This window comes from Chrysochloris asiatica, unplaced genomic scaffold, assembly GCF_000296735.1.
Source record: "Chrysochloris asiatica unplaced genomic scaffold, ChrAsi1.0 scaffold00203, whole genome shotgun sequence".
NCBI lineage: Eukaryota > Metazoa > Chordata > Mammalia > Afrosoricida > Chrysochloridae > Chrysochloris > Chrysochloris asiatica.
The window spans coordinates 2,035,497-2,055,907 of record NW_006408721.1 but is presented as its reverse complement, the minus strand read 5'-3'; the positions used below and the strand labels follow the sequence as shown (position 1 = coordinate 2,055,907).

Sequence of the window (20,411 nt, the reverse complement as noted above, 5' to 3'; positions counted from 1 at the left end):
CGATCTGCCATCTTGTTTGTTCCTTTTATTTCCCAATATTTGTATCATGTATTTTTCTTATTTTATTAGTTAAAATCTTGAAAAGTCTTGAGAAATTGGGTAATAGTAGGCTTCTCTGTGTTGTTCATATTTTAATTGAATTGTCTTTGGTATTTCTCCAGTTGGAATTATTTTTTTTGTTGCCTTATGATTTTTAGGAATGACTGCTGAATTTAGCAAATGCTTTTTTGAGTCTCTAATGATAAAAAGTCTTATCATTTTAGACTTAATTTATGAGTGTAATGAATTACATTTATATAATTTTCTATATTGAAACATTCCTGCATTCCTAAATTCATTTTATTTGCTTGTTAAATGTGATTATTTTACTTCTTTGCTGGATTTGATTAGCTTATATTTTAAAGTACAATTGGTTCATGGTTCTATTTCTCTGTGCTATTGTTATCTGGTTTTGATATTAGGGTTAGTTATGCTTTGTCAAGGAGTCCTTGTGTGGCACTATAGGGTAAGCACTGGACTGCCAATTGCAAGGCCAGCGGTTCAAACCCAGCAGTTCAAACCCACTGGGTTACTATGAGTTGGAAATGACACTATGGCCCTAAACAATGACTACATCAGCAACAAGCTTTGTCAAATGAATTTGGAAATTTTCCATCGCTTTCTTATGGTCTAAAATAGTTTTGAATAATAGAAAATCCTCATGCTCCTTTTTCTTTGAAAGTGATGAAACATACCTGCAAAGCTATCTTTGGGTAGGTATTTGAATATCTTCTGTGGTTATTGATTTGTTTAGTTTTCTCTGTTAATTTGAGATCATTTTAGTCTGCATATTTTCCTAGGAAAATTGAGCATTTCATCTAGATCTCTAATTTGCTGGCAAGAAGTTGCATAAACTATTTTCTTATAATTACTTTAATATCTTCCATGACCATGGACATAATGCTTTCCTTGTTGCTACTATTTACTATTTAAGTAAAATACTAAAATCATTATTTTAATCTTTTTATCCCCTTCAGCTGATTGATACAAATTCTGATAACTTGAGTTCTTATATAAAATAGCTATCACAGATTCATTATTTAGATGAATTTGAAAGATACTGTAACCTTATCTTCTCTCATTATCCTCTTAATACTTTACTAATTTATGAGTGTTTGCTATGTGTCAGGTGTTTGATAAATAGGCCTTTTACTCACTTTCTTTAATTGTCATAATTACTGTAAATTAAAAAAAAACAAAACCCACTTCTACCAAGTCGATTCTGACCCATAATGACCCTTTACAGGGTTTCCGAGGCTATAAATCCTGACTGGAGCAGAAAGTTTCATCTTTCTCCTGCAAAGCAGCTGGTGGGTTTGAACTGCTGACCTTGCAGCTAGCAGTCCAGTGCTTTTTCTACAATACCACTAGAGCTCCTATAACAGTTCTTTGTTGTTGTTGTTAAGTGCTGTTGAGTTGGTTCTGACTCATAGCAACCCTGTATAGGGTTTCAAAGGAGTGGCTGGTCAGCTTGAATAGCCGACCTTGCAGTTCAAACCAGTTCAAACCTACTTTGCAGTCCAGCGCATTAACCTACAGTGCCATAGTGTTCCCATTTTATAGATGAGGAAACTAAGGCTCATGTTGTTGTTGTTAAATGCTGCTGAGTTGGTTCTGAGTCATATCCATCCTGTATAGGGTTTCCAAGGAGCAGCTTGTGGGTTTGAACTGCCAATCTTGTGGTTTAGCAGCCCAGTGCTTATCCTACAGTGCCACCCCAGAACTCCTTAGAAGTTATACTAAGAGGTTATACTGAGGCGCCCAAAGGTTATATAACTCAGCTAAAGATACTTAATTAGCAAATGGCAGACTGGTATGTGAACTAAGTCTGGTAGATTAAACTGTGATCTTAATCACCATTTAAGACGTACTTTCAGTAAGTCTCATTATTCACAACTATATACTTATCTTTGTGCTAAAAATAAGAGTATAATCCAGTAGCAAGGGTGTAACTAAACCACATAATAGATTAAAAGGAACTGTAAATTGTTAACCTAAAAAGACTTGCTATTATGATTTTAAAGGATATTTGTTTTTCAGGTATTCCTGTGAGCTTTCCCCACCTTTTCCCAGTATTTGAGACTAGACACAGAGCCTGTTATGTAGCATTTAGTCTGCCACCAAAGATCTCACCTTTTTTGGCATACAGAGTGAGAAGTAGGTGCCAGTTAGTAATTCCAATGAATTTTAACTAATAAAGATAATAAAGCGATGCTCTATTACTTCAGGTCCCTGCTTTGGTACATCCCAGCCAGTAAGGGACATCCAAGGTATAAAATAATCCCAGGATTTATGTTTGCTATGGGGTTCTGAGATACGGGAAGTGGGGTAGGGAGAGGGCCAGTGCTGTAGGATCTGGAATCTACTTAAGCTCTCCAACCTAACCCACCGCAGCCTACATCGCTTCCATAGTCCAGAGGATGCCTCTTGGGATTGTGGTTTGCATAGAGTTACAGAAAAGCCACAGGACAGGCACTAACTGGATAGTGACTTCTCCAGGCTTTGTAGTGACTCTGCACCATTTTTTAGACAGGCATTCAAGAATAATGATTAAGAACATGGGTCTGGACTGATTGCTCTGAAAAGCCATCTTTTTATTGCTCCTGGGTCTGGCTCTCAGCTCCCTGTAGACACCTCTGTCATGTGTCTCCCTAACTCAGGGCTGTCTTTGTAATTCGCTGCCTCAGATGACTGGCATACATACCCACCAGCTCTGAGATCACCATCAAGGACTTAAAGGAGAAAAGAGATGGTAGAGGAGGTTAAGAATGGGAGAGATGCAGCCCTGAAAGGGGCAAATTGGGGAACAGACCATCCATTAATTGCCCAAATAAAAATTCAGACTAAAACTAAAGAAAATGAAAACAAGTCCACGAGAGTCAAAATATGACCTTGAACATATACTCCCTGAATTTAAAAATCATCTCAAGAATAGATTTGATGCATTAGACACTAAAGACTGAAGACCAGAGGAGTTGTGAGATGACATAAAAAACATCATACAGTAAGAAAGCAAAAGTCATTAAGAAGACAAGAAAGAAGGAAAAGACAAAAATGGATGTCAGAAGAGATTTTGAAATATGCTTTCCATTGTACAGACACTAAAACAAATTGAAGAAATGAGGAGGTAAAAGAAGTGTGATTTCTGTCTTTTTTATATACTATTGATATCCAGTTTCCTATTGGAAATATAACTTCCTATTTGATATCAGTCTATGTTTCTAAGTAGGCTCCTTGCATTCTGACTGATGCTGTGATGTTTTGACCACTTCGGGAGATACATTTAAGAGCAACTAATTGAGTCATATTTTGGACATATTAGATACTTAATTAGCAAATGGCAGACTGGTATGTGAACTAAGTCTGGTAGATTAAACTGTGATCTTAATCACCATTTAGTACTTTCAGTAAGTTTCATTATTCACAACTATATACTTATCTTTGTGCTAAAAATAAGAGTATAATCCAGTAGCAAGGGTGTAACTAAACCACATAATAGATTAAAAGGAACTGTAAATTGTTAACCTAAAAAGACTTGCTATTATGATTTTAAAGGATATTTGTTTTTCAGGTATTCCTGTGAGCTTTCCCCACCTTTTCCCAGTATTTGAGACTAGTCACTGGAGAAAGATACCATGTTTGGTAGGGTAGAGGGTCAGAGAAAAAGACGAAGATGCCCAGTGAGATGGATTGGCACAGTGGCAGCATCAATTGGCTCAAGTGTGGCAACAATAGTGAGGTTGCCCCAGGATCGGGCAGTATTTCGTTCTGTTGTGCACAGGGTCGCTAGGTAGTGACTCGATGGCACCTAACAACAACAACAACAACAATTGAGTCCTGGTGTGGCACTGTGGGTTAATGCACTGGACTGCAGAGTTGATTTGAATTGTAAAGGTCTGTGGTTCAAGCTCACCAGCTACTCCGAGGAAACCCTATACAGGGCCACTATGGGTTGGAACTGACTCAACGGCACTTAACAACAATTAGAGACCAATTTTTTTTTTTTTTTTTTTTTTATCATGGCAGAGATGCTGAATTTGTCATGTCAATATCTTTTTTCTTTTTTAACTTTTTTTTTCTTTTTCTTTTTTAACTTTTTAACTCTACATTCCAAATTATAGACATGCAGTGACAAATTTCAACAGCACTTCTTTAAATAGTAATTATCGGTAAAGACGGAAATGGATGTCAGAAGAGACTCAAACTTGCTCTAGAATATGAGAAACTTAAGTGACTGGAAGAAATGATGAAGAAGTAAAAGAACTGAACAGAAAATTTCAAAGGGCAGCTTGAGATGACAAAGTAAAGTATTATACTGAAGTGTGCCAAGACCTGGAGTTTTTTTAAAAAAAAACAGAAGGGAAGAACACACTCAGCATTTCTCAAACCAAGAAAAGTGAAGAAGAAATTAAAGCCTTGAGTTACAGTATTTAAGGCTTCTATGGGCAAGATGGAGTCCTGGTGTGGCACTGTGGGTTAATGCGCCAGACTGCAAAGCCATTTGAACTGCAAGGTCGGCGGTTCAAGCTCACCAGCTGCTCCTTGGAAACCCTATACAGGGTCACTATGGGTCAGAATTGACTCGACGGCACTTAACAACAACAACAAATGGGCAAGATATTAAATAATGCAGAAATTGTCAAAAGAAATCGTAAACCATTTCAAAGATGTAGCATATGATCAAGAACCTCTGATATTGAAGAAAGAAGTCCAAGCTGCCCTGAAGGCATGGACAAAAGACAAAACTCCAGGAATTGACAGAATATAATTGAGATCTTTCAACAACCTGATGTAGCACTGAAGGTACTCACTTATCTATGCCAAGAAATTTGGAAGACAGCTACTTGTCCAACTAGCTGGAAGAGATCCATATTTGTGCCCATTGCGAAGAAAGGTAGAGCAACAGACTATGGAGATTACCTAACAATATCATTAATATCACATGGCATTACATTGAGTGTGAAACTGTAGGATCAGCACTGGACTGCGAACCACAAAGTTGGCAGTTCAAACTCACCAGCTGATCCTCGGAAATCCTATACAAGGTCGCTATGAGTCACCTGACTCGATAGCAGTTCACAACATCAACAAACAACAGTGTGTCATAACAAACTTGATAGCACACAACAGCCATATCTTTGCAACTCCCAACAAGCAACTTTTTCTTGATGGGTCTAGGTAAGAGAAGGTATAGGAAGATGCTGATAGGATTATATGATTCGGTTGTGGGTGATTTTTAACAGTTGTGATTGTAAAAACTTGGAAATCTAACAGGGCTTGGTCGGTTTTGCCATCCTGCTGGGTATAAAATGAGCCATCTTGATGATGTGAGTGGGTTGGGTGCTCCTTTGCTTGACTAACAAGCTCATCTCTGTCTGACCTCTGTTTTTGGTACTTGAGCCAGCAGCCTGACATGACTTACCCACTTCCACAGTTTTGTGAGCCAACACCAACAGCCAGATTCTGTGTGACTGCAGAGAATCTTCCAGACTGTTATCTAAACTGCAGTTTTGAAGCTCGCCAGCCTCCACAACTGTGTGAGCCATTTCTCTGACAGCCCATGAGTTCTGTGAAATGTTACAGAGAATTGTGGAAGCCTGGGACATAGGGGAGAATACTGAGGGGAGGACTAGTGGTTGATATCAGGGACTATGGAATGGTATAGCAAGGTCAGCAGTTTAAACTCACCAGCTGCTTCTTGAAACACTATACAGGAGGGGTCCACTATGAGTTGGGACCTATTCAACGACATTTAACAACAACAACATGTTAGCATACCTGCAACCTCCACCTCATAGGGACCAGCCTTGTGCTCATCCTTCTAAAAGAAATTATTTTGCACATATGGGAGTAAAATTTTGCTGAAGATAATTTTGAAAATTATTGCAACAGTATATTGACAAGGAACGATCAGAAATTCAAGCCAGATTTGGAATAGGGCATGGTGTATTATTGCTGATGTCAGATGGATCTTGGATAGAAGCAGAGACTATCAGAAAGATGTTTGTTTGACTGTGCTTTATTGACTTTGCAGAGACATTCAATTGTGTGAATCATAACAGACTATGGATAACATTAATTAATAGAAATTCCACAACACTTAATTGTGTGTAGACCAAGAGGCTACCGAGTCATTTGAACAAAGGGGTTGTTGAGAGGTTTAAAATCAAGAAAGGTGTGCCTTGGGGTTGTATTCTTTCCGCACTTTTATTCAATATATATTCTAAGCAAATAATTTGGGAAGCTGGACTATATGAAGAAGAATGTGGCATCAGGATGGGAGGAAGACTTATTAACAACCTATGATATACAAATGACACAATTTGCTTGTTGAAAACAAAGAGGACTTGAAGCACTTACTGATGGAGATCAAAAACTATAACTTTCATTATGGATTCCACCTAAATGTAAAGAAAACAAAAATCTTTACAACTGGACCAATAAACAACATTGAGTTAGATGGAGAAAAGATGAAATTGTCAAGGCTTTCATTTTACTTGGATCCAAAATCAACATCCATGATATCAGCAGTCAAGAAATTAAAGGACAATTTCATTGGACAAATCTTCTACAAAAGAACTCTTTAAATTATTAAAAGAGCAAAGAAGTTACTTTGACCCAAACCATTTTCATTCATTTCATATGCAGGTAAAAATTAGATGAGTAAGGAAGACATGAGAAAAATGGCTGCATTTGAATAATGGATGGCCAGAAGAAAGAACAACTCTGTGTTGGAAAAAATACAGCCAGAATGTTCATTAGAAGCCAAGATGGTTTAAGATTTTATCTCATTTATTTTCGACATATTCTCAAGAGGGACCAGTCTCTGAAGAAGGATATCATGCTTGGTAAAATAAAAGATGAGAGAGAGAAAAAAATGGCTGCAACAATGGGCTCAAATATAGGAATTCTTGGGAGGCTGACACAGGACTAGGCAATGTTTCATTCTGTTGTACAAAAGATCTCTATAAGTTGAAATCAACAGCACCTAACAACAATAAATATGCTACAATATAACTTTTGTTTTTGCTGTTGTGTGCTGTTGAGGTGGTTCTGAATCATAGTGACCCTGAGTATGGTTTCTTAGAATGGTTGGTGGGTTTGAACTGCTGACCTTGTGGTTAACAGTACAGTGCTTATCCTATTGTGCCATACCAGGGCTTCACAGTATGATTGTATTTGAATAAGTCTACAAAAATGTATAGGCTAACAACAGAAATCTCTTGTAATATTTTTATTCATGTTTATTTTAATCACAATAGCAAGTTACATTCCTAAAAGAATTGTTTCCCTCTCTTTCCTCTGTTTTTGAGTATGAAGTGTTATATGTTTTAAGCTTTTTCTTCTAATGGCAAAACTATTTTACTAGCTTAGCATTATTCTTTTTCTGTTTTTTTACATAACATTTTTTAAATAGCCAGTTATACATCAATGTCTGATTCTTGTAATGCATCTTTACATATTTCCAAGAGGGAATTAAGACAGCAAATGTGAATTAACATAGCAAAGAAAGTACATTCACTTAAGTATTTAGTGGTTAGTCAGGGAGCACTTCTTAGGACAATTCTTCTTGGAACTAGATTTAAGAGAAGGTACAGATAAGAACTGGCAAAGAGGAAGGAGGGATCAGAAAAATGACAAGTAAAACTTAGATGTTATACACTGGGAATCTGTGTCAGAAGAAGGTGGAATCAATGCTCAGAAAAGTAATAGATGCCCACTGCTGAGTGGTAAAGCAAGCACTTGACTACTCTCCCTAAATTTCCTAAGGGGGAAAAAGAAATCAAAGCGGGAAAGAGACAGTGTTTGTCTTATAGGAGCTTCCTGTCTTTCTTATGAGACAAGGCAACAAGACAGTAAAGGAGTAGCCTGAAAACCAGTCAGAATGACGTAGGTCTTAATGGGTATGTGATTGAGAGGCCCTTGAGAGTCTCCTGTCTTGTTCTGTGTCTGTCTTTGCTGAGGAGGAAGAGGCTTCAACTGGGCGAGATCAGACTTGGGTGCGTGGCTGGGTTTCAGAATCAATTTTGTAGCTATACAGTATCAATGAACAGAAGAGTTTTTCCCCATAGAAAACTATGTTGAATCACTTTAGAAAAAATGGGGTGCTTAAAATGTTTTGTCCACAAATAAACATGAGTGGAAAATCTTGCAAACAACACTCAATGTCAGTAACTTCAGGCAGTTTTCCAATTTTACAGTACATTTTTATGCTGAAACCAATTTGAAAAGCTATTTAGTCCATGGGCTTTTTTAGTGGGAAGATGATGTGGTTAGACTAGAATAATGACATTACTTTTCTGCATCAAAACATTAGCAAAGTACTAATGACTCCATTTTGATTCTGTCATGCTGAAAGTAGAAGAGAGGGATCAAACTGTGCTTGGAAACATTTTAGATTATGTTAAAAATAGTATCATCACTCAGTAATAGTTGATCTACGAAGTAATTTAGGTTTTGTTTTTAGTGCCTTAATTTATCTCCATCTTGGATCAGACCTAAGGAAGAAAGTTTCTAGACTTTTGTTGGCTGTGATTTTTTTTCTCTCATGATTGTTTGGTCTCAGGCTGTGGATTAAGTTTTATTTCTTCCCTTTCCTCTTTTCATTTGCCTCTTTGCTACTTGTAAATTGTTCTGTTTCCACTGGTCTTCCAATGGGAAGTCTTCCAAGGTCCTGGGCTTCTTGGAATGACATTTTAGGCATATTTAAGTGCCTTACAACATTCCTGGGCTTTTGTGGATTTTGATCTACATGCATTGGTGGTAGTTCTCTGAAAGGTACCAGCACAAAAACAACAGGAATCCTGGGGCCTGGGGTCAGGTAGGGTTGTAGCTGTCCACTTGGTACTTGAAAAGATAGTCTGGGGAAGACGTTGTTTAAGGGATAGCTCTCTAAAACAGATTGAGCATTTATGCTCTGATTCCCTTTTGTTTGGGGAAGAACTTCAGTGAAATAAGGCCTCACTCCTGCTATGGCATTGATTTCATATGCATTGTGTCTGTCAGCCAGTGCTCTGCCAGGTAAAATGGGCTGGAAAACAGCCGCTCCGGAGACACCACTCACAAAGTTGTTGAGGAGAAAATGCCACATCCCACCACTTATTGGACTCAAAGTGACCTGTGGCCATAAGCTGGCCAGGCTCCGGAGAGCTTCTCGGTTCCAGGCTGAGGCGGGAAAGTCAGCCCCAGTGTGATAGAAATGAGAAAAGTAAACACTAAGAGTGATATCTGGATACGTCATCAGGAAATTGTACATTTTGCTGATGCAGCAGTGGCTAGCTTCATTACAAGGAGAGTGGTTGGAATATAGAATGATATGCCTGATGCGGTCGTTATTGTATAAGGCTGAGTCAAGATAACCTTGTGTCTCAAACAGCATTGATTCGGGATGAATATGGTTCCCAGCGCAAGTGCTAGCATGCCCCTTTTGTACCAGGCTGCCAGAAGAAGTTTTCAGTTCATAAAATACGAGCTGTTTTGTTTCAGAATACACTGGCCCATAAGGGAATCCAAAGGTCTGCTGAAATTCTCTGTAAGAGACTCTTGCTTCTTCACCTGTCCGAATATGGTAAGGACAGTTGGAACAATCTAAAGAGAAGCTAAGCCAGTAGTAAGGTTTTACTATTGTTCCACAATTTGCTAGATACTCCTCATATAAGGGCTCCATTCCTAATTGTATGGTCTTCTAGCTGCAACCCTTAAAAAAAAAAAAAAAAAAAAAGTGTATAAATATATATATAATCATTCAGGAAAAATGAAAGACAATGTGTATTAATTTGTTGTTACATCATCCTTTAAAGGAGATAATACAAGAACTAGAGTAGCCTCTCTGCTTCCAAAAGAATCATCTTTCTATATTGAGATTCCCATGTTAGGGAGGAAACAAAAGAGAAAGTCATAATATAACCCTACTAGCTTCCTAGGCTCCGAGGCATAAAGCAAATGGTGTAGGTTCAGAAACTAACTGCCTTGTTTCAAATCTGAGCTCACCATTTGCTAATGATGTGACCTTAGGCAAGTTACATTATTTAATATCTGGGGGCTTCCTCACAGATGCTGCTGCTGTTAAGTGTGATCCAGTCGGTTCCAACTAATGTTGTTGTTGTTTATTAAGTGCTGTCGAGTCCGTTCTGACTCATAGCAACCCTGTATAGGGTTTCCATGGAGCGATTAGTAAGCTTGAACCACCGATCTTGCTGTTTGAACTGACCTTGCAGTCCAGTGCATTAACCCACAGTGCCACACCAGGACTCCTCCAACTAATATGTTGTTGTTGTTAGGTGCCATTGAGTTGGTACTGACTCATAGCGACCCTATGCACAGCAGACTGAAACACTACCCAATCCTGGGCCAACCTCACAATTGTTGCCACGCTTGAGTCCATGAATGCTGCCACTTGGCCAATCCATCTCATTGGGGGTCTTCCTCTTTTTCTCTGACCCTCCCCCTTACCAAACATGATATCCTTTTCCAGCGACTGGTCCCTCCTGACAATATGTCTGAAGTATGAGAGACGAAGTTTGTCACTTTGTCATACTGTGGTGGCTTGTGAGTTGCTGTGATTCTGAAAGCTATGCTATCGGTATTTTAAATACTAGCAGGGTCACCCAGGGTGGACAGGTTTCAGATGAGCTTCCAGACAAAGACAGACTAGGAAGAAGGAGTGATGAACTACTTCCGAATATTTAGTCACTGAAAACCAACTAACAGAGAGTGTGGCTAATCCTGTTTCATGGACTCCTGTGTGACACTCCTGATCCTGCTGGAAGATCAGCACTAGATTGTGAATCATAAGGTTGGCAGTTGAAACCCACTAACTGCTCCTGGGAAACCCTAGACAGGGTCGTTATGAGTCGGAACTGACTTAATGGCACTTAATAACAGCAATTCTACTTCATAGGATTGTCTTTAGGATTGCTTTCCTATGCACCTGACACATAATAAAAACTCAATAAATATTAGCTCTTATTAGTAGTAATAGAACAAATCCTGGGGTAACCTAGTGATTCCTGTTTATGAAAATCTAAAGAAATAAGTGTGCGTTTTACATTTTGTTCATAATGTTCTTCTTTTATCTCTTCTCTGAATATGTTAGTGTCTACTATATTGTGCAAAGAGTTTAAGTGTGCTTGGATTTAAAATCAGCTATTTTTTTTCTTTTACGTTTTTATTGTGAATTATGTGATAGTTTACATGGGAGAACATTAGCTTTACATTCATCCTATCATATATAGTTTCATTGCCATGATTACAATCCCCTCCATGCATCATCAACCAACCAAACAGTATACCCCGCAAGCCTGCACCTTGGTCATCAGCACACAGTCCCTCTCCCTTTCTGGGTCTAGAGTCCCCAGCCACTCCATATCTCCATGTCATCGTCTGTGCCTCCATCTCTGGAGTCGCTGTTTCCCTGGGTAGGGTCCTGCACTCCACTCTTCTCTCTTGATGGTCCCAGGGACCTCGGCTCCTGGACTGCAAAGTCAATCACTCCCCTCCTTTGGCTACAAAATGTCTACCTTTACATTTCCAATCCTCACAGTCAGTCCTGATAGCAATTATTCAGTGTTGTATCACTAGAATCCTATCCCCATCTCCTTTCATCAGCCCCGCCCAGACAGATTACATACTACTCAGTTGGAGAGTCTACCTTCCTTCACGCCCTCTGGATTTAGGCTCCCTCTTGAAAGCTTGTAAGCCAGTCACTTCTTGGCTTTTAGCCCTCCCATTTTGGGTAGCCAGTGTCCAAGTTGCCCATCCCTGTCTACCCTGTGTACTGAGGGGTTGGGAATGACCCTCGCTGCAAAGATTTGTTCCCTCTTTTGAGCTACGGCATCCATAGGTGTAGGTCAAGTTCATCAAATTGTATCAGGTTACTCTTTTTTTCCTCTTCTAGTTGAGTTCTGATCATCCATTCATTGAAGCCAGGTCAAGTGGGTATTATCTGTAAGTGTGGGTGTACTTATGCATATGCCCTCTCTTCATATCAGCTGGACACTTCACTCTCCACTCTAGTCCTCTGTGGCTATGTCACTGTTTCTGGGCCCAGGAGTCCCCAGGTCCTGCCGTATTGCTGGCCAACCAGGTCTCCACCCATGTTCACAGGAGTCTATTGAATGTGGTTGGACTTAGCTCATAGCTTCATTGCTGTTTTTTCCTCACTTCCCCTTATCGGTGACCAGTGTGGTCACCTGTCAGACTGTATGCCTGCTTGTGTATTCCCCTTGAGTTTTAGTCTTAGAAGAGGATTTGCCCAGAGGGGACCTGAGCACATGACTTGATGTCTCTTGGGCAAACAATTTGCTTGTTCTCCTGGTAGTCAGTCAGACTGCTATTATTCTTTTGTATTTTTCCTGTCTTTCTTTCAAGAAGTATCTTCTGTTCTTCTAGCCGCTGCAGGCTGGTCTTCTTGTCTTTTCAAGGGGAGATTTTCCACCTCAGAAGATTCTGGATGGGGTTCAGGATTCCATCTATGGTCTTATGAATGCAAAGGCTCTGTAGAAAGCCTCCTTCACTGGGCACGCTATAGCCCCACTTTAGGTATTTCAATCAGTTATAGGCAGAAGATGGACTTGCAAACTTTCTATGGTGATATTTTCAGTTATAGGCAGAAGACAGACTTGCAAGCTTTCTATGGCAGTAATTTGGAGATGATTATCCTTATGGGAAGAGAGTCATGGAGTCCATTCCACTTCATGATAGAGCCTTCTTGTAGAGGTACCACCTGAATATCCTTTGGTATTCACTGACCTTTGAGTTTTATTTTCAGTAGATGGTCCATTAGAGTATTTGTGAAACTTATGTTGTTAATTGCCAAACGGATCCATAGGGTTTTCAAGGCTGTGACCATTCCAAAGCAGATCACAAGGCCAGCCTTCTGAAATGTTTTTGGGTGGTTTCAAGCCACCAGTCTTTCGGCTAGTAGTCAAGTGCTTAACCATGTGTGCCACCCAAGGACTCCTTAGAAACTTTACTATTTTGAAAAGCAGCTGTGTTGTTTATTGTTGTGAAGTGCCATCATCAAGTCAGTTCCTGTATAGGGTTTCTGAAGAGCAGCTGGTGAGCTTGAATGGCCGACCTTTAGAATTCCAGCCGACCTTGAGGTCCAGTGCTTATCCTACAGCGCCACACAACTATAGTTCATTGGACTATTTCAGATTAATAGTTTCTATGATATTTAACCACAAAATAGAGATCATTAAGTTATGATCTTTCCTTTTGAATAATATTCATTTGGTTATTATTGTTCTTAAGCAGCTGCCTAGGGTATTACACAAAAACAGTTCAAAGTAACTTTTTACTATCTAATGTATGATATGCTTATTGTAGCATATTTGAAGATATTGATAAGCAGAGAAGATGCTGTTGTATCACCTTGCAATCCCATCACTGTTCATAGGTATATCCCCTCCAGTCTTTTTGCTGTGTAATGCCATAATATAAATAACAACGTTCTATATCTTTCTTTTTCATTTAGCATCATGCCACAAGAACTTCCCCATGTTACTAAAAAGTCTTCAAAAAACAATATCCATGGCTAATTTGTCTTTTGTTTTATACCTTCACCATTCCAATCCTTACATCATTTTGTTGTGACAGGTAACACTCTGATGAATTTTCTATAAATAAATTCCCCATATATCTGTGTGTTTTTTTTTCATTTCGTGTAGATGACTAGAAGTATTATTAGGTCAAACTTTGTCAGAATGCTTCCTATAAAATGATACCAATTTCATCATGTTCTTTCCCACTGTTTTTATCAAGGTACTTGAAAAGCAGGCATTGCTATCTCTGTTTGTTATCATTTGCTTCATTTCTAGTCCTAGTGTGGTTGAACACTTTTTCACATACCTATTGATGTATTTCCTTTTCTGTGAAATATCTTTGATCCTTTTCCTACTTTTTTATTTTGGATTTTCCCTATTGCTTTACAAGAGCTCTTTCATGCATCAGGCATATTTAACTGTGCCATCTTTTTTTTTGCAAATATTTTACCTGATTTATGGATTGCCTTTTAATTATGTTATATTATTTGCATTACATTTTACAATTTTATGTGGTCAGTTTTTTACTCTGTGATTTATTTTTTATCTCCTCCATTTAGAAAATATTTCCTCATTAAAGAGCAATTGAGTATTCAACCTTATATATATTTTTCCTTTTACTTTAGGGTTCCATCTTTTACATTTAACCAGTCGTGATTTTTGTTGGGATGTAGCACATCACAGTCTTATGAATAGTAAATAGACACTGTCTTGAAAACGTCAATACGAAGAAAGCAGGATATTTAGATATGACCATCACTACAAAGTATACCTTTCATTTTTCTAAATCTAATTTATCATTTCACAAAAATATATCTTGGCCTCTTCTCTGAAAGAATGAGTGCTGGTGGTGCAGTGGTTAAGCTCTTGGCTGTTAACCAGAAGGTCAGCAGTTTGAGCTCACTAGCCCACTCTGTGGAGGAGTCCTGGTGTGGGACTACAGGATGATGTGCTGGACCACAAGGTCAGTTTGAGTCACAAGGTCAGCAGTTCAAACCCTCCAGCCACTCCTTGGAAACCTGTTATAGGGTCGCTATGAGTCGGAACCAACTCGATGGCACTCAACGGGAACAGTAGCCACTCTCTAGAATGCTGTGGCAGTCTGCTTCTGTAAAGATGACCGCCTTGGAAACCCCACGGGGCAGTTCTCTGTCCTACAGGCTCAGCAAGGGTCAGAATCTAATCATTAGTAATGTCTTTGGTTTTTTGGTTCATATGGAAGCACTTTATGGACTTCTGGACTTCAAAATCTAGTCACTGCTATTTCTGGTATGACCTGATATCCAGTCTTGGACCTACCAATACAATTCCTGTGCAAATGCTATTCTGGGCAGAAAATATTTTAGAGCCTTCATACAGGTACAGGTAGAGTTGACTTTAGTCATGTCACCATTATTCTATTGGCCAGTGTCTGGGCCCCACATAACCCATCAACTTCCCAGCTTTCTCCTAATCTCTGGGTTCATAAGGCTTTTGTCTCAGTTTTCTCCTTAGTACTAAAGTTTCCTGATGCAAATAAATTCTTGTCCCAAGTCTTTCTAGTTCTTGTATAATGTTTTCTTGAGGGAGCTGGTATTTTTTCCCCAGTGCCTCCAGCTGCATAAACCCTTAACCACAAGCCAACCACCTGGAACCATGACAGAGTCTCCTACCTGGTTATGCTTTCTTCCTGGGCCTCCTCTTCTTTCAACCTTACTCGTCATACTGGATGATCTCTTTGGTGTCAAAACTTGCTGAGGGCAAGCCCAGATCCTCACTTTTGGATATAGTGTCCTGAACGTGCTCTACCACTGGGTGGCTTATCCGACAAACAGGCTCAAGCGTAATTTAAACTCGTTCGTTGAAAATGTATTTGACATTAATACAGATATGTTATGGAAGCAGTAGTTTGAGGCCCCTTTCTGTCTTTTTGGGGACAGGGGTATGCTAAATGTATATATTGCTGTTGTAAGTGCCGTGGAGTTGGTTCCGACCCCTATTGATTCTATATAGAATTTCCAAGAAGCACCTGATGAGTTTGAACTGCCGACCTTGCGCTTCAAACCAACTTTGCAGTCCAGCGCATTAACCCTCAATGCCAAACAGGACTCCAACTGTATATATATAATGATCCCAGAATTACCTCCTTGGAAAGCAGAAGTCTCTGTTTCATGATAAAGGCATTAAGCTGAAACTCCTGATTGCTTCTTTGAAGCCCTCCTTCCTTTGCACTCTTTCCCCTCATGGCTGTTTTAGCTGGGAATGGTGCAGCATTGCTGTATTTCAGGAGACCCTGAGGATATGCAATGAAAGGAGCTTGGGAATCCCATTCTTGCTGATGACTTTTCAGGGACAACCAATGGAATTCTCTGTTGGGGAGCTCTTTACCTTTCAGAGGGTCTTTTGAGGCTTTTTTTTTTTTTATATATATATAACAGTCATCTCAAGGGGAAGCAGAAAAGAACCCTACCCCCACTGAACTCTTAAAAATCATCAATATCCCATTTATCACTAGACTGTTTTGTATTGTTGTGGAAGAAAGATGACGTTCTCTGTTCCCACAAAGATTTACAACCTTGGAAACCCTATACGGGATTGCTATGATTCGAAACCAAGTTAATGGCACGCAACCACCACCATCTTGTATTGTTAATAGGATAGTGATCTGTTTGTTTATTCTCCCCTAACCAGGTAAAGAGCTCGGCCTACTTAGCCCAAGGTCTTCCTTAGCAACCTTGATGGGATCACAAGTCAGATTAGGCTAAGACTTGCTTCCCCAGCCACCTGTGTCCCCACTACTTCATTCTTTTCTTTCGGCTTTGTGTGTGCTTGGGAAATGGATGTGGCCTGTGACAGAGCAGAGTTCTCTTAGAAGTTAAAGATGTAGAAATCTTTAGAAGACAACCTGCTGGAGGACTCCTTGCATCTGATTGTGAATGGCCCCTGGGCTGGGTCTGTGGGAGAACAGCCTTCCTTACTTTAACAGAAATGAACAAGACCCCAGGACAATCTGCTCTCTTTTTGTTTCACCCGACTAGGATTCAATGAGTAGTGTTAAAGCACACTTTGCACTGGAGCAATTGGAGAATGGAGTTTGCCCTTCACAATCTGTGCACAATCTGTTAGCAGCTAAAAACAAATGTTAGTGGTTATAATTACCATCATCTTGTCTCCAGGCTTGGATCACATTCCAGGTGTTCTAAGGAGATGTTCCGTTTCCTTTGTTGTCCTTTAAGTCTTAGGCCCTCTCACGTAGCTCTGGGGGGCCACTGTGCTGTAAAAATCCACCTCCAATTTCAGGTCAGGACTCCTTCGCAGTTTGTATCAGTTTGTTTGAATCTTGCTGTCCCAAGTTAGAAAAGCCTTTCTGAGGTGTATGTGCCTCTGAGAACACTGTTGAATTGGTGCCATGGTAACGTTTGCAAAGTAGCTACTGCTAGGATACGGCTCTGACACTTTGTACTTTATTTGCATTTCAAACCACCTGTTCCAAAGATGAAAATATACATGAATGCATATTCCAGTCTGCATGAAAGCTCAACATCTGACTGGTTAAGTGTTGGTGTTTTCCTCTCTGGCTGTGAAAATCAAGTTCTGAGGCTATGTATGGAATTCTTTTGTCCTGGTCCAGAATAGGTGCCAGGCTCTGTGTGTGACCAGATATATTGGATCCATTATCTGTGGAGGCGCCAGGGTCTCTGTTTGCCTGATCCCAGGAAGGCTCTCCCTTGTTGTGAGAGGGAGCAGGACTTAACTTCCCCAAAGATGAAATAGGCCCCCAGCCCCTGAAGTGACAGAGTCCTCTATTTGTCCAAACCTGGTTTGTTAGGTTACCAATTTCTTTCCTCTTTGAAATTCCTTGGGAGACTCTTGCGATTGATATATATGTGCTGACCTCCGATCGAAGACAAGCTTTGCCCCTGAATCAGGTGTGGCCTTTTCTCTGTGGCTGATGGAGGCGCCACTTGCTCTTCTACGTTCTTCTCTGCTGTTTTCCCTGCCTCCATACCATCTCCTGGGACATTCCACAAGTTGATAGTCACAAGCCACTGTTTGTACCACTCTTGGTCATTTCCTCATTCCTCTTCCTTGGGTCACTTGGAGGAGTAAACACTCACAGCAAGGTCTGCGTTTTTTCCCTCCCAAGTATGAAAAAAGGAACACAACTTAGTCATTATACAATTCTAATTAAATACAAACACAAACCAGAAGTAATTAGAAATACAGATTCATGGTTGCTTTTTTTATATTTACATTGCTTACCACCAAAAGTTCTTAAGCATTCCATTTCATCGAGTCAATCCTCACTCAGAGCAACCCTATAGGACAGAGTAGAACTGCCCCATCACTGTTTATTGTGAATTGAGGGAAGATTTATAGCGCAGATCATCAGTTTTACATTCAACAAGCTGTGCACATCTCAATGCTTGCAGTCTCCTCCAGGTAACATCAGTTAATCCACTTCCTCCCTGTGGTTCTGACTTCCTTTCCACTCTCCTTCCTAATCCTTTTGAACTTTCTTTTTAGGGAAACGTGCCATTTTGATCTTGACGGATTGACCATTCCGTGGTGAGCATAGTGTTGTTCCCCGTAGTGGAAGATCAGCAGTTTGAAACTACGAGCTATTCCGCAGGAGAAATATGAGGCTTTCTATTCTCGTAAAGATTTGCAGCCTCAGAATCCCTATGCAGGGTGGCTGTAAGTCAGCACCAACTCCACAGCACATAACCACCACCACATACCTATCTACTACTTTACTGAAATTTGGGCCACGAGGCTGAGTTCTGTTTCAGACCTGAATAGTGGTCAAGGGCCATAGTCCTGGAGTCTCTCCGTTTAATTTTGACTAGTAAGCCTGGTCTTTTTTTCTCTTTCATAATTTTGAGTTCTGTTCTACATTTTCTCCTATTGTATCCAGGACCTTCTAATGTGATCCCTTTCAAGCAGTTGAAAGTGGTAACTGAGCACCATCTAGTTCTTCTGGTCTCAGAATCATGGAGACTGATACTCATGTGTTCCATTGTTGTTGTTGTTGTTAGATGCCATCGAGTCGGCACTGACTCATAGTGACCCTATGCACAGCAGAACGAAACAATGTCCGATCCTGGGCCAACCTCACTGCTGTTGCCGCACTTGAGTCCATCCATGCTGCCACCTGGCCAATCCATCTCATTGAGGGTCTTCCTCTTTTCTCTGACCCTCCATCATATCAAGCATGATATCGTCTCATTAGTCCATTGGAATAATTGATTCCAGACATCTTCAAATTTTTATCACTCTTCTTTCTTCTACACATGGAGAGACGAATGGTTTTATGTTAGATGGCGGCTCATGATCCTTTTAAGATCCCCGTTGCTACTCACCAAAGTAGGATGTAGAACATTGTGCAGACTGTGTTATGTCAATAGGCCATGGTGTCCCCTAAGACTGTCTTGAGTCCCTGGTCTCAGCCGTAAGGTATTTAAAAGTATCTAAGAAGTTTCATCATTTTGCTCACAGGGTTGCTATGAAGCAGAACTGGCTCAACAGCACTTATCAACAACAAACAACATGCTTCACCATGTTCATAAGTATGTTTGCAGCACAGGTAAATTGTTCTTGTTAAGGGCTGTGGAGTTAGTTCTGACTCATAGCAACCCTGTATAAAGTTTCCAAGGAGTAGCTGGTGGATTTGAACCCCTGACTTTGAGGTTCAAACTGACATTGCTGTCGAGTGCTTATGTACAAATATCCTCTGTCCAATCCTTATATGTTTGTGGGTATACTCCCATTCTCCCTCCCATGCCCATTCAGCTTGTGTATCCATGTATCTACCCGTAGAGCCCTGTTGTTCCAGGGTTGTATATGTAGCAGTATTTACCTGTATTCCCTTTAACTCTTGCACTCTTTCCTGTGTCTTCATCTGTTTTCATCATTCGGCTAACCTCCCTCTTCTTGTATATTGCCCTCTCAGTCACTCAAGTTAACAGGTGTCAACTCTCTAGCCAGCAAATTACTCCCTCTTCCCTACTATCCTTGGTAACCATCAAAGAATTTTATTTTAGCATGAAAACCTTTTTTTTTTTTGAGTTTATACAATAGTGGCCTCATACAATATTTGTCTTTTTGTGATTGACTAATTTCACTCAGCGTAAAAATGTCCTCCAGGTTCATCCATGTTGTGAGGTAATTCGTAGATTCATGGTTAATCTTCAACGTTATGTAGTATTCCGTTGTGTGGAATACTACATAACATTGAAGACTAAAGCAAACCAAACCAAAGTTTGTTCATTCATTTTCTCACTGATGGGCACTTAGGCTGTCTCTCTCTTTTTGCTATTGTGAATAGTGCTGCAGTGAACATGGGTGTGCACACCTGTGTCATAACTCTTGTTTCTTGCAGATGTATACTAAGTAGAGGGATTGCTGGGTCATATGGTATTTCTATTTCCAACTTACTGAGGAAGCGCCATATCATTTCCCACAGTAGTTGAGCCATTTTACAGTGGCACCAGCAATGTAGGAGGGCCCCAGTCTCTCCACACCCTTCCCACCATTTGTTGTTTTCTGTATTTTTGAGCTTTGCTATTAATGCTGGGATTGTTGTTTTGATTTGTACCTCTAATGGCTAATGATCACGCACATTTCTTCATGTGTTTTTGTCTTCCTAGGTGAAGTCTGTTCACGTCCTCTACCCAGTTTTCAATTGGGTTTTCTTTTTCTTGTAGAGGTATTGTTGTTGTTGATAAGCGCTGTCAAGTTGGTTCTGACTAATAGCAATCCTATATAGGGTTTTCGAAAAGCAACTGGTGAGTTTGAACCACCAACCTTGTGGTTTAAACTGACCTTGGTGTTCCAGTGTTTATCCTA

General features: G+C 39.9%; 2 protein-coding genes across 2 annotated transcripts in view; one reads left to right on the top strand and one right to left on the bottom strand.

Moving 5' to 3' along the window:
• RGL1 (ral guanine nucleotide dissociation stimulator-like 1) overlaps positions 1 to 20,411 on the top strand; it is a 381,962-nt gene that overhangs the window by 13,078 nt on the left and 348,473 nt on the right. The gene's annotated exons all lie outside the window — the stretch shown is intronic.
• Positions 8,621 to 9,706, bottom strand: APOBEC4 (apolipoprotein B mRNA editing enzyme, catalytic polypeptide-like 4 (putative)). The gene has a single exon (XM_006872529.1). The coding sequence runs from the start codon at positions 9,704 to 9,706 to the stop codon at positions 8,621 to 8,623; it is 1,086 nt and encodes a 361-aa protein (XP_006872591.1).

Coding starts and splice junctions, on each gene's coding strand:
- APOBEC4 (XM_006872529.1), bottom strand. CDS start 9,706: ATGGAGCCCTTATATGAGGAGTATCTAGCAAATTGTGGAACAATAGTA.